The following is a 14006-nucleotide window of genomic DNA, read 5'->3' as shown; positions in this document are numbered from 1 at the left end:
GACCCCAGAGACACAACTTCAGAGGAACAAAAGTGTCTCTGCGTGCCTGCCGGATGTGCAACTAAGCAACTGTTTGAATCGCCCACCTACCTGCCGCTCTAACTCACCTGGGCAGAGAGAACGACGGGTTGCTGTACCAGCTGCTGCTCAGCTGCGTCCGCTGCGGTCCTCTGGGCGGCGTGTCGTCCGACCCGCTGCTCAGCCTCTCGCTGGACGGCGCCCGGGTGGCGTCCGAGTCCCCCGTCACGGTAAAGATGGAGTCGGACAGACTGGGCCTCTCGTCGTGCGCCAGCGGGGCGAAGCTCAGCTGGACGATCTGCCGGGCGCTGTGGCAGACCGGGCCGTGGATGGCGGGGGTCAGCGTGGGCAGGTCGAAGGTCAGGACGGTCTGCGTGCTGGAGGTCAGCAGCTCCTCGCTGTCCAGGCTGTTGTAGGACGTCCCTTTGGCTCGGTGGGACTCCATGATGCTCTCGAAGTGGCGGCTGAAGGTGTCCTCCGTCGCCAAGCGGGGGCCGGACACCAGGATGGGCGACTTCAGGGCCGGGTGGTGGTTGTCGAAAAACGTCTCCACCGGTCTGGACAGAGAGGGACGGTTTTTTTTTTAGTAGCGACGAACACAGCTGTGACGGAAAAAAACTTAAAATGTGTGGTAACCATGGAAACATCCCCCACAGATGTGATTTATTGTTTGTGACCAACTTTAAAAAGTAGGTTATGGGTGAAGTCCAAATTAAGATGAAAATGTAGGTCAGGGGGGAAAATCCTGTTTGTTTGTGTGTTTACAGTTTTGTGTTTTTCCTGTTCACCTCTTCAGAAGGTGTCCGAACACCTCCGGCTCCTCCTCCGCTGCGTACTGCTGCTTCCTGCTGTCTCCTTGCATCCTCACGCTCGCCCAGCTCACCATTTCTTCCTCCTCCTCATCATCGTCATCTTCCTCCTCCTCCTCCTCCTCCTCCTCTTCTTCCTCCTCCTCCTCCCTCCGCCCTCTCCTCTCCCCATCTGTCCTCCCATAAGCCAGCTCCCCCAGAGGGCTGCTGCCCGTCCCGGAGGTGCCCTGCACGCTGCGGTTACTCCCGAACGCCGAGTCGGCGTCGTCCAGCTCGGCCAGCATCACCTCGTCGATGTCGGTCTCGCGGTAGCAGCGCAGCGGGACGGCGTCCAGGTCCGTCTCCGAGTACTTCAGCGTGCGGCGGATGATGCCGGTTTTGGGCGACGTCCCGATGACGGCCGGCGGCGGGGTCACCAGCTCGACCTCCACGTGCTGCACCTCGTGATTGGCGGACAGCAGAGGGAGGGAGGACGGGGGAGTCGGGGTGGGAGACTCGCTGGAGTTTCCACTGGGAGGCGCTGTGGAGGTTTCCAGAGAATCTGCAGAGGGAGAAAAAAAGGAAATATATAAACTTCAGATCCTGGTTTTAACCGTGAGGGAAAATATTTACTCCTTTTAATAAGTGGATCATTATAAGAATTTAAAAAAAAGCTACGGCTGATTATCGAACCAGTTTAATGGATTTCTTTTCTTGAATTTGGGTTTGTTGCATGGTAAACCTAAAGAGTTGATAAGAGCATTGATAAGTGATAAAATAAACACTCATTCCTATTGGATGCGTATAAACACAATAATAAACCAATTCATTGCTGTTTTCATGGCCAATTTTAACCCAAAGTTCTTGATGAGTTTTCGATTTGTCCTTTTCTAGGCTTTATAAAGAAATATTTTAATATCACTCATAGTTGGTATTGAAACTTAAATATCATATCAGCTCTAATACAGAAGATATTAAATGATACCCGGCTCTATTTAAGTCACCGTCTGACATATTACATCGAAATATTTTGCCCCTAAACGACACTGACAGGCGCTGCTGATCCTCAACTGACCTCTGCAGCTCCGTGTGAAACATTATCGTGTGAAGAAAGAAGGAAAAAAGGAGTGAGCAGTAATTAGATGTAATGGAGGTGGATGTGCAGCTCACTTTTCTCCCCCCTGCTCGCCGCCTCCTCAGCAGGAGTCCCGAACAAAAACTCCCACTTGGCACGCGCGATCCTCTGACAGTGCAGCGACGGCACGGGCGCTCCGCATCCGCTGTCCGTCTGCAACACACACACACACACACACACACACACACACACACACACACACACACACACACACACACACAGAAACAAACAAAAAAGCAAAGTGATTTTTTTTTTTAACTGGAGAGAGCTACGTAAACTGTTTCACCCTGTTTCAAGTCTTTATGCTAAGCTAGGCTAACAGACTACAGCGTCATACTTATTGCAAACGTTTGATAAATTTTTTATCTTCCAAAATGATGTATGTTTCTGTTTCCAAACAAGCCGGTTCCCACCTGTATTCCTGAGGTGGCGGCGCCGGTCTCGTTGCTCTGGTGACTGGACTGACTGGACTCCGGGGACACACAGTCTCTGTCCCCCAGGCTGCCCGTCACCCCGCTGGAGCTCCTGGAGGACGACCCTCCCATCGCTCCGTTCTGCTCCGCCTCCGGAGGCTCCTCGACCCTCCCGGGTTGCATCCCTTCCACCTCCAGGCCTCGTCCTTCCTCGTCGCAACCTTCGTCCTCCTCGGCCGAGTCCAGCGCCACGGGTCCCAGGAGGAGGATCTCCCTCCTCCGCTGCTCGGCCCGTTTCTGCTGGGCCGTCGGGCTGAGCGGCCGGCGGCGCTGTCGCGACTGAGTTTGGTTGCCGTCGGACTCGGATCCGGGCTCTGGGCTCCGGCTGTTCTCCACGTGGTTCCCCCACTGCTGCCTGGAGGTCCAGCTGACCGGCGCCTCCTCCACGCTCTGATTGATGAAGAGGCGGCGAGCGAGCTCCGTGCAGTCGCCTCTCTCGAAGCAGCTCAGGTCGCCTCCTCTCCGGTCCGCGGACCAGGAGTCTCCGGTGTACTGCGGGGGCTGACGGCGGTGCAGGGTGGGGGTGTCGGGGGCTCGGAGCTCGGCTAGGAACAGCCGGGGGTCCCTGATGGGGGAGCAGAACTCGGTGGGAGGGTGAGAGGGACGGATGACGCGGGAGGGAAGCGCGGGGGAGCCGTGATGCTGGGTTCTCTGAACGCGGTCGTCCCGACGCGGCTCACAGTTCGTGCGGGAGTTGGTTTCGTGTGCGTGTTCGGGCTGGTGAGAGTCTGTGTTGTCGGCCGCTGGCGTGTTTTGGTCGTTTAAAGGGATGTTCATCTTCAGCGTCTGCTTGAACTGTTGTGCGTTTGGAGCCGATTCTCCAGAGTTCGAGCCGCTCGTGATCTCTCCTAAAGCGTTGTGCAACGAGGACCTCCTGGCCTCCGTTAAAATGGAGGATACTTTGGTGGCCTCCTCCGCCAGCCTGCGGGCGACCTCGGGGCTGCGAGCCGGAGAGGAAGACTTGCTGTCGCTCAGCTGGTTCAAGCCCTCGATTCCGTTATTGCCGAGTTGGAGGATCGCCGCCTGCGGTGAAGCGCTCCTGCTGCAGGACGTGTGAACGTGTCTTTTGGTGGCCGGGCTTGCCGTCGCGGCTCGGTCCTCTCCGGGCCAGTGGAGCGGACTCTGAAGCTCCACGTAGGAGCCGGGCCTGGAGCGAGGCGACCGCCTGGACTGGCAGGATAGCTGGTCTGACGCCGGGCTCCGAGGCAGCCCGCAGACGGCCGGGCTGCGGTCCGCGAGGTGGTCTTTGGGGTGCGCGCTGATGTTCTGGCGCTGGACGGGAGACCCGGCCCAGGACTGGCAGCGCGCCTGTTGGCCGTAGCGCGACGACGAGGTGTGCTCGAGCGCGTGGGCCAGTTTGATCCTCAGTAACGGGGAGCCGAACTCCTCCACGGCCCTCTGGCTGGCCGCCCTGCCGATGGGGTCCAGGTGCTGCTGGCGGAGGCCGGGGGAGAAGGTCTGCTGGTGACTCCCGGGAGATCGGAAAGTCAGTTTGGGACTGGAGCCGCACGACGAATCGGGACTCCCGAACCAAACCGGGTCGCTGAGGCGTTTTCGGAAGTGGGAGGGGGTGGAGCGTTCCTCTCTGCTCCGCGGACTGTCCAGAGTCTTCACGTTGGACTTCTCGATGTAACTGAAGGTGACCACCGACCGCGTCCCGTCGCCGACTGCCCCCTCGTTCAGCCTGTGGCAGGCGGGAGGAGTGGGGGGGACGCTGACCTTCCCGGAGGAGGGTGACGGCGAGGAGTGGATGGGCGAACTCCAGCGCTTGGCGACCGTGGGCGAGCTGCCGGCTTGTTGGAGCTGAAAACTGAGGGTGTTTCGGGATGGAGACTGGCCGTGCGTGCAGTCCTGGACCGGGTGGTGAGCGGAGGAGCAGGAGGAGGAGGAAGGGGCGGCCTTGCTGACGGTCTGGCACGTCGTCTGGCTCGCTAGCTGCGAGAGGAGCTCCGCGGGATTGTCCTGACCCGAACGCCCCCGGGCGATCCCGTCTTCGCTCTCGTTAAACGCTCCTTTCCCTCCATTCTGATCTGGGGCAGACCTCACTTCCACATACAGATGAAGGACTTTTCCAGAGTGGGACATGACCTCCTCTCGGCGAGTAATGAGGGCAGAGGGAAACAGAAAATGGAGCAGAGAACGAGTCGGACCGAAAGAGACGAAAACAAGAAGATTCTTCTTTGTCCTTTTTTTTGTTTTTGTTGTTGTTTTTTTGTCGGTTTTGGATTTTGTTTTCCTGCTGGTGGTGGGTGTCAGTTTATTTTTAGACCGTTCTTCTTCTGCCTCCCAGAGCGTCTGTGTGCACAGCTGAGACTCACGGGCTGAACGGCCAGAGGACAAACGTGCCCGTGGGACGCCTCCAGCGCCTCCTTATCCCTCATACCTGTGAACCAAAGAAAAGGAGGCGGATGTTATCTTAAGTATCCTCAGACGACTGCGGACACACACGGTTCGGGTGATTCGGGTATTCGTGACCTCTCCGTACACAAACGGACAAAAGCGTGAAGTCTGCGTCCGACCATCTCTGCATCCACCGGCCAACGTTCAAACCGCTTCACGCGTCGTGTGGTCGGTAAACTGTGTCACTCCTGGCGCAACTATTTCTGTCGCTTTTCATGTGAACAACAGAATGCGGCTCCTTGAACGTCTTCCAGGAGAGGCTGCCTGTTATCCCCGTATTCAAAAGATATCCTGTCTCTCTTCATGGTGGCCAGCTTTCCTCTCCTCTCCTTCAAATCAGGTAGAAACACTTTTCCCTAGAACACACTGAGGCAATTAAAAATGTTCTTCCTGTCAGCGAAAGACCAGAAACCAACATACGAGTCCTTAAAATCAAGTCTAATTCATTTGTAGACTGGATTTCTGTGCTTTGAAGAGAAATGAAATTATCAGTTTGATTGAAAAAAATTCAATGCAAAGACTTTTATCTTTGGATTTTAGCAGACTTACTGCAAAAACGAAAAACATCAAGAGCAAATTTCCACAGAAAACTATGCGTTCCAAGTTCCTCGATTTTCATGGAAATGAATAAATCAAGTGATTTATGATTAGAAATATAACTGAAGAAGCGTCTCCTTCGATTTAAGCCATTAACGACAGTTCTGTGTTGTTTACGTGAGAAGTTATCAATCATTAAATCGAGGTTTGTAAAATCAGGATGAATCAGGGCCAAAGCTGCTGCTGAGCTGTTAATGTGAGGAAGGACGCAGCGTCTTCATCACTCCTCACAAATCTGATATCTCTATCTGCTGGTATTTTGTCATCTTTTCACTGTAAATCAGGATTTATTTGCTTTATTATTTTCTTTCATTTGCAATATTTTGTTTTTTTCTCCATTATTTTCACTCGTTTTATTTTTATTAAAAATATGCAGACAGAAGTCTCCGTGACGACACAGATCTCGGTTGTAGACGTATTGAACCTTTCAGGGATGTCGGGACTCGACGCTGTCGGTCTGCTGCCTTTAGGATTTCTATTTCGCTGTTAAATCTCCTGTGCGGATCGGTTTTCGTGGGATATACGAGGTTGTTACGTGGCGTCAGAGGTAACATGAGCTCATCCTGTAGATAGAGGAAGCAGGAAATCCCTCTCTCTTCCCCCCCATAATTCCTCTCCCATTCCCTGACTCCGTATTGATAAGACCTGGTGATGGCGCTCATCGAGTTTCTGAATGAAAACAACTCAACGGTCAGAAATGGAGAAAATAAACAGGTTTAAATGAGCCTGATCTGATCGGGTTTTATTCCGGGAGTCGCCGTGACAACGATGCAACAATAAAAAACAGAGCAAAAGATAGTTTCAAAGTTCAGTGAAAAGTCAAAACATGAGCTCCAGGAAGATTTAACCACATCATCACAGAAAACCTCTTCGTCATCCCGGAGCCTCTTTTTTCTCTCTTCGTCGATCTAAATCTCTCGACGGCCACTGAATTCTTCCCGGTTGTCACCGTTCTGTTTCGTCTTAACGCGCGAACGGCTTTCCACGCCAGCAGACAAGACAACAGATCTCTTGTGTAAAAAAAAAAAAAGGCTAGTGACTGCTGCCAGCAGCGACAGCTTGGAGTTGCCGTATGGTAGCAGTGGGAGAGAACGTGAGCGGCGAAAATCGAAGTTGACAGAACAAAGAGAACTTGTGAGGACGTTGGCACTTGAAGCGAGCGAATCTTTCCCTCCTTTTAACCCCAACTGATGTTTCTGCCGCCTCGCTTCAGACATCGCAGTCAAACCTCACCGGCAGTTTCAGCCTCCTCACAAATCCTAAAACGACCTCATCGTCCGTCTCTGTGGTTGTTTGCTGCCGCTTCGTCTATCAGGCCTTCATTAACATTCATTTAAAATGCAATTAAAATGCTTCTCTGTGTTCTTTTTTTGTTTTGTTTTTTTACGGCCTCTCCATTTGTCACACTCCAGTCTTTCTGTCACTTTCACACCTCAGAGCTAACTGTTCCCGCAGCGACACCATTCACAAAACAAAACAACCAAAAAAAGGGGGTCTTTGTCCGGTTGTTGGAGGCTCAGCGGGGCCTCATTGTCTAAAAAAAGACAAGGTGTGAGGAAGACGACGAGCTTCCTCGGCTCTAAAACCCCGTTTTAAAGTGGATTTCTCATCGATGTGTGTGTTGCGTCTGAGTTTGGAGAGATTCAGGGAAAACGAGGAGACGCAGAAAAACATCTCGAGCTTCCTGCAGCTTAATGAATCATATTTAAAATGTTTGTTTACAGTCGGACTGAAAGTACACACAGAAATTAGTCACCTGGAGGGACGTTTCCAGCCGAACTAATCACAGCACACACGGCTTTATTTACAAAACAGGAGTCTGCTTTAAGCGTCGGTGAGGACAAATGAAGGTTTTGGGGGGCGGAGCTTCAGTAAAGTCTATTCTTCTGATATGTCAGTTAATGATACCTGCTGAGCAGAAGGAAACAGTGCAGACGTTTAACCAGCTGGAAGCTGACTTTGTCTCCCTAACATCTGGCCACATGTTGGCTTTTTGTTTCGTTTTTGTCAGCCATTTAATTCGCACAAAACCGCAGATTGTCAGATATGATTTTTCACCACCAGGAGAGGAGGAAGGAAGTCTGTGGGACTAACGTTGACCGGTATCGATTCTGGAGAGAGCCCGGTGATCCATTAAAGAATCATCCGACCGGGACATTCGTTGATGGAAAGTAAAAGGACGGCGGGATGATGGAGTCATGTATGTGGAAGGAGAGCTGGCAGCCGGCCAGACCGATGGGAGGGTCGAGTTACAGGAAGACAGAAACACATCGACCGATCCGAGAGCGCTCTTCCTCTGGCAGAAAATACAAAGAGTCTGTTTCAACGTCCACCTCCGTCTCGCCACCGTATCCGACTCACATCTCCTCACGCAGAGAGTTCAGACCGTAGCGGAGATGTCAAAGTTTCACATTCATTAATAGAACAGCTTTTTATAGGCTGCGAGACGATTTACGACGCTCGTCTTGTCCCCCCGCCTTTAAAGACTTCAAAAAAAAAAGAGAAGGAGCACGAGACACAAACAATCGTGTAAATTACGACAGAACGTAACGACGAGCATCACACCCCCCCCCCCCCCCCCCCAAAAAAAAAAAAAGCAGCTCGTAGTCGTTTCCCTCCGGTTCACGTCCACATCTGTCCACACCGACATGACGTCACAAAGACTTTGAAGGAATTCGTCCAATGAAATCTGATTCTGATTGTTGTCGCCGTGACAACACACGATGCTCCAAATAAGAACTTTGCTGCAACGACGTCAACGATCCTTTTAGTCACCGCGACAAAGTTTTTCACGTTTTGGTGAAGTTGTCAGCGTTAACACCTTAAACGTTTCAGAGCGGCACCTCTCATCACACCTTGAAAAACAGAAAGCCACGGCTGCTCTCCATTCATGACTCATCCTGTTGTTGTCCTTCGGGGGTTATAATGCTACACAACACACACACACACACACACACACACACACAGATGAACTCCACTGGGTTCCTGGACGAGGCTTTTATGAGTCAAATCACACAGGTAATTAAACCCCAGCCAGCGAGTGCAGCTCTAATATTAGCTCCCTGGATGTGATGTGGGGGGGAGGTGGGGGTGCAGGTGGGGGCTCGTGCTAATATTAGCTCCCAGCCTGCTTGTTGCTGGCGCCGCGCACACAGCAGCTATGATTTCAACGACGTGACAGGTCGGCGCAGTTTTAAGTAGTAACACATGGGGGTGGGGGTGGGGGTGGGGTGGGGGGATTAATAAAGCTCATGTTAACTTAATGAGTGACGAGGGATTTTCTTTTTTCTTTTAAGGACGTTCACAGTCGAACACGAAGCATCACGGTTCCTGACGGTGAACTGGCGCTGCTCGAAGCCACCGTTTGATTTCTCTCACGTCTGATCTTCGGTTACATCACGGACTGGATTTGGCTCGGCTTTGCCGACTCATGCAAATTCCAGAGGAATCGTCTGAGGGCTCAGTGTCACACCCGAAAAAATTCACAGCTCAAGACCCTGAGAAACATCCGCTGCTGCCGCACTGGATCATAACGAAGCAGAAAGAGGACGAAGTGAAATTAAAATTACATTTAAAAAAAAGCCGAGTGTCGGAGCCGTCCTCTGACTTCTGGTTTGTGTTCGATACGAGGAGCCGACGGGGTTTTCAAAGACAACAAAAAACGACGAAGGGGCTCCTGACTCAAAGGCAGCAGAGGTGTGTGTGTGTGTGTGTGTGTGTGTGTGTGTGTGTGTGTGTGTGTGTGTGTGTGTGTGTGTGTGTGTGTGTGTGTGTGTGTGTGTGTGTGTGTGAGAGGACAGAGAGGATTATTGGTGGAAGTTCAATCAGCAGCACACCGGCCGTGACCTTGCAGCCCGTTCAACTCCTCCAACTCCCTGAACGAGGAGAGAGGAGGACACAGAGAAGAAACAACTCTTCACCTCGAAGCCTCGTTCGGGATTTCATTTCCTCTCGTCTTGTTTTACAGTGTAACAAGAGTTCGCGCGTCATTTTAAAAGTGAATTTACCTTCTCGGTGTTGCTATGTTATATAATGTAGAATATTATAGCTCCACAGATTGAGAGAAGTTCCCAGCTCACTGAGAGGTCACCTCCACTGGACCCTGCAGGAGAAACACCAAACTAACTGCTTTTTACCTCCAAAGAAGTAACATCTTACATACATATTACACCAAAGACATTTCAAACACCTTCCTGGATCAACTGAACACAGCTCGTTTTCCACAAAGAAAAAAACAACAACATTGTCTGCAGGTGCTGGAAATAAGACTAATGAGAGCGAGAGGCTGAATAAATTGCAGGCTATTAAAAACAATTATGAGCTGAAAGACCCTTTTGCATCACTTAAACTAGTGTAATCCATTCTTACTATGAAAACACATTCATTTGTGCAGCTTCCATAATAATATTCTGCATCATTTGTAAAGTCAATTAATGCTCAGCAGAGCAGGGCTGCAAAAGAAAAACTATTATTTTAAGTTATCGATACGAACTGAATAACCCGCGAATCATTGCAACTCTACAAACTAACATCCGAAACGTGATGTCTCTCGATAATTCTATTGTCCATTCATCTGTGGTAAATATGAACAACTTTGCATTAATCTATTAAAATCTCCGAGATGACTGTTAGGAGGCCCCGGGAGCGTAACGCGCCAACGAAGCCCGCCAGCACACAGAAAAACAACATCTTCACCAATATGACGACTCGTGCAAATTTGAGGAAAAAACGCAGCAAAAAAAAAACCAAAACGTGTACGAGAATCTATAAAAATGAAATCGTAACAACGTGAGCGGTCAGCTGATTCTCCAGCCTGCAGCAGCTCCCTGACGGTATGAGTGACACCGGGGAGGAACACGTCTTCCACACGCGTGTCGGTGCATGCGTTGACATGTTCACACCGACCCGGTGGGACATGAATATTCAGTCCGTCTTCTCACACATGAAATCTCATTCATGGCTTCACACTCTGTCTCTCTCTCACACACACACACACACACACACACACACACACACACACACACACACACACACATATACACACATACAAAAACGCACACAGTCCAGCGCAGAGCCCCACTTTTCTGTTTTTTCCCCTCTGTGCATTAGTCATCTGTTTACGACGACATCACACACACACACACACACACACACACACACACACACACACACACACACACACACACACACACACACACATCTGGATCCAGCAGCACGACACCGTCAGCCGCCTCGCTGCTTGTTTATCTTGATCAACCCGCGCTGTCAGCAGAAACCAGAGACACTCACAGCTACATTTGTACTACAGACACACACACACAAATCTCTCCTCCTCCTCCTCCTCTTCCTCCCACCTTAATCTCACACTCACCTCTCACAGCCGCCTCATCCATGCAGGATTCACACCTCCCACACGGTTTATCTGCTCTCATCCTCTCTCTCTCTCGTCCCGTCTCCCTTCCCTCTTATCTTCATCTTCTTCCTTCCTTCCTTCCTCCTCTCCGGCAGAGCAGTCGGTGCAGACCTGTCCGACCGGCGCAACCACCCTCCCTCCTTACCTCCCTCCCTCCCTCCCTCCCCGGCAGCAGTGCTTGCAACTCAGCCAATTAGCGCACTCAGATCACCTAGCCCCGCCCCCTTTCCCCTCTGCCTTTCACATACATGCTGAGTCAGTGTGGAGTGGTGGGTGTGGGCATGGGAGGTGCTGCCAGGAGAAAGACGAAGGAAGGTGAGGGGGGGCGGGAGGGGCAGTGCAATCTGGACACCCCCCCTACCCCCCACGCCCCCACCCACACCCCTCCTCCTCCATCTCCATGTGGGATACAGTTCAAAATAAAAGCAGCAGATGTGAGTGGATGAAAAACGGGGCATGTGGTCCGATCAGCGGGGGGGTCGACGTCTCCAGCACGTTTAAAAAAAAAAAGAAAACTAAAGTCCAGCTGAACACTAATTTAATCTTTACGAAGAAAAAGGGCGGATTTATCACATATTTAACACCGTTTCACAAGATACATTCACACGTAAACATGTGATTTTCAGGAATTTCATACGTGATTTATTCACTGCGATGAAGTTATAGCATTCACGAGGAAGTATTCAAATTACTGTAAGAAGCAAATTAATGTTGTAGCTTGTGAATTTGGAGCCAGTTTGAAATGCTCGGGTCGGTTATATCCGCCATAATGGTTCATAATTTAACCTGATTACGTTTTATTACATGAAATATTCATCACTAAAATGAACAGGAAGAAGCTATGAAATCATTTCCCTCTGAAATGTAGTGAAGCGGAGATGTAAAGAAGAGAAAAGTTGCTCTGAAGTACATTTTACCACTCAGCTCTCATTAGATTAATCTTGTATGTCGCAGCACAATATAACATCTTAATAAAGCCTCGTGTTGTGCACCGTCTATATTTGGAACGTACAGCGACGACCGTGTTTCGTGCCAGGTTTTTTTTAAATAATTCAGTGGAGCATATGAACTACAGTGAGTTTACGACGCTGACGTGTATCTGATGACGTGATACGACAGACAATCGATGCAAAAAAAAACAAAAAAAAACAGGGAGATCCAAATATCATTTTAAGATCTGAACACGCTGAAAAAGAAGCAGAAAAAGAAAAAGAAGAAGAAGAAGAAGAAGAAGAAGAAGGTAAAAGCTCTCCTGAAATATTTAAGACGAACACGAGCACTCTCGTTTTGTCCCGATATAAACATACATATCTACTCCACTGATTTATTTTTTACAGTGTTGGGTTTCTGAACAAAATCTGCTTTTTAACGACAGACCCACACCCAAGTTTTTGTTCACCACCTCCACACCTGACAGGTGCGAGACGGATATCACGCAACACGCTGGAACACCTGGCCGCTCAAAGTCCTCCAAAAAACGTAAAAGGCTTTTCACAACTTATTTTAAAATACGAAAACACCCTAACCCTCATAATAAGTATCAATCCGCATGCGGTTGGCATTAGGACGGGGGATTGGACCGCCAACAGGCCGCATCATCGGAGCCCCCATATAAAGAATAAAGTGGGAAAACCATGTCTATATGTATGGCTTTATGCAGAAGGTTCAGAAGTTGGAAGCCAATCAATAAACTGCTTCAACAGAACGATTACTGTCCGCTTTTATGATGATTGATTGAACCGAACCAAAAGTCAACAAAAAAAAAACTGTCAAAAGTTCCTCTGAAAGGTTTCCTGCCTCTGAACTGTTGAAGATGTTCAGATCAAATAAGAGTCAAACAAAAAAAAACATCCAATTAACAGCTTGAAACCTAAAACAGTCCCAAGATGTTTGACTGAAATGGTAGTAATATTTGTCTTTCGCTGACATCACGTGACATCGTACAGACGAAAGACGAATACGTGACAGATTAATCAATAAATCAGAGTCATGGAAGCTCTGATCGGCCCGACGAAAAACAGCCACAGACCAAAGAGCGTGGACGAGACTGTCCGTTTACTTTTGGCCGTGTAGACGTGTCGATATGAGCAGAAAGGTGTCTCATTCTTTGCCCTCTACAGCCCTTGAAGCAGGCAGCTCATTTATCTCCATAAAGTCGCGGCTGAATGAAACATCCTCCGACGTCGAGCGCGAGCGTCACGACGTCTGGCTCCGAGCAGCAACACGAGCTAATCCGGTCCTCCAAGAAGACAGAAAAAACGGATCAGACCAACTTAAAGCAGCTTTATATTTACTTGTATTAATACCTGGAAGAGTTTGGAGACGTCTGACGGTGACGAACCTCAATCATCATCATCATCATCATCATCATCATCGTCGTCGGGATTTTTCTCCCGAGACGTCAGCAGCTTCCCGATCACACGGGTTTTTCCTTGTGGAGGTGAAACAGGTGAAAGTGACCGGCAGCTATCAGCACCAGCTCATCTCTCTCTCGCTCTCTGCAGACTGCACCAAGCAGCACCGAGCCAGCTTTTTACCTTCCAGCAGCGTCAGCAGCTCCGGAGGCAGATGGGACTTTTCCCAAAAAAAAGAAAAGAAAAGAAAACCAAAGCGGCGACGCTTTCAGGAGCCCGAAACGGAAAGCGACGACTCGCTCGGGTTGACCGCTGCTGCTATTTCAGACAAACGACGTTTAGGCCAATCGAATTAAAAGATTACATTGATCGCCTCCACCGACCACCGGCCATCTCTGCGGCTGAACGTGAGAGTCCTACGGGGACGGACGACGGCGCTCATTGATCGCTGGAGTTTTAAAAATAAACTCCCCGGTGTGACGAGAGGAGGATCGCGACCGAACGCCTTCTTCCACCCGTCGGAGGTCAAGAACGAACACAAGTCGACGGTCTGATCGAGTGTGAAATGATTAAACGATCAGTCCCTTCAACACTTTATTGATCCGGCTTCCAAAACGGGAGGATTTCCCGCTTTACGCGGTTTAATAAAACTGTAACATCTTTGGGTTTTAAACATTCAGCTTAAACATATTCTTGGATTTAAAAAAACAAAAACGCGACGGAAATGATTTTCTTACACTTGTTTTAAATGGAATATTTAAGGAATTGTTTCAGATTAATTTCCCAACCACGAACGTGCCATTTTTTGGGCGGATAAACGTGAAGAAC

At 49.8% G+C, this 14006-nt stretch overlaps 1 protein-coding gene across 3 annotated transcripts in view; it reads right to left on the bottom strand.

The window, feature by feature from the left end:
* LOC138204648 (PH and SEC7 domain-containing protein 1-like) overlaps positions 1–14006 on the bottom strand; it is a 52381-nt gene that overhangs the window by 36672 nt on the left and 1703 nt on the right. For 2 of the 3 annotated variants that reach the window (XM_069160019.1, XM_069160021.1), the window contains exons 1-5: positions 10783–10931; positions 2355–4797; positions 1977–2094; positions 807–1368; positions 108–575 (exon numbers count right to left, since the gene is read on the bottom strand). In XM_069160019.1, coding sequence (XP_069016120.1) covers positions 108–575; positions 807–1368; positions 1977–2094; positions 2355–4499 — 3293 coding nt within the window. In that variant the 5' untranslated portion in view covers positions 4500–4797; positions 10783–10931. Of the gene's footprint in view, positions 1–107; positions 576–806; positions 1369–1976; positions 2095–2354; positions 4798–10782; positions 10932–14006 lie in introns of those variants that run through there. The other variant, XM_069160020.1, reaches the window with a different exon arrangement.

Source organism: Embiotoca jacksoni, unplaced genomic scaffold, assembly GCF_022577435.1.
Source record: "Embiotoca jacksoni isolate LCO1_2020_lvr unplaced genomic scaffold, fEmbJac1.0.p SCAF_26, whole genome shotgun sequence".
Taxonomy (NCBI): domain Eukaryota; kingdom Metazoa; phylum Chordata; class Actinopteri; family Embiotocidae; genus Embiotoca; species Embiotoca jacksoni.
The sequence above is the reverse complement of the archived record's forward strand: the minus strand, read 5'-3'. Positions and strand labels throughout refer to the sequence as shown.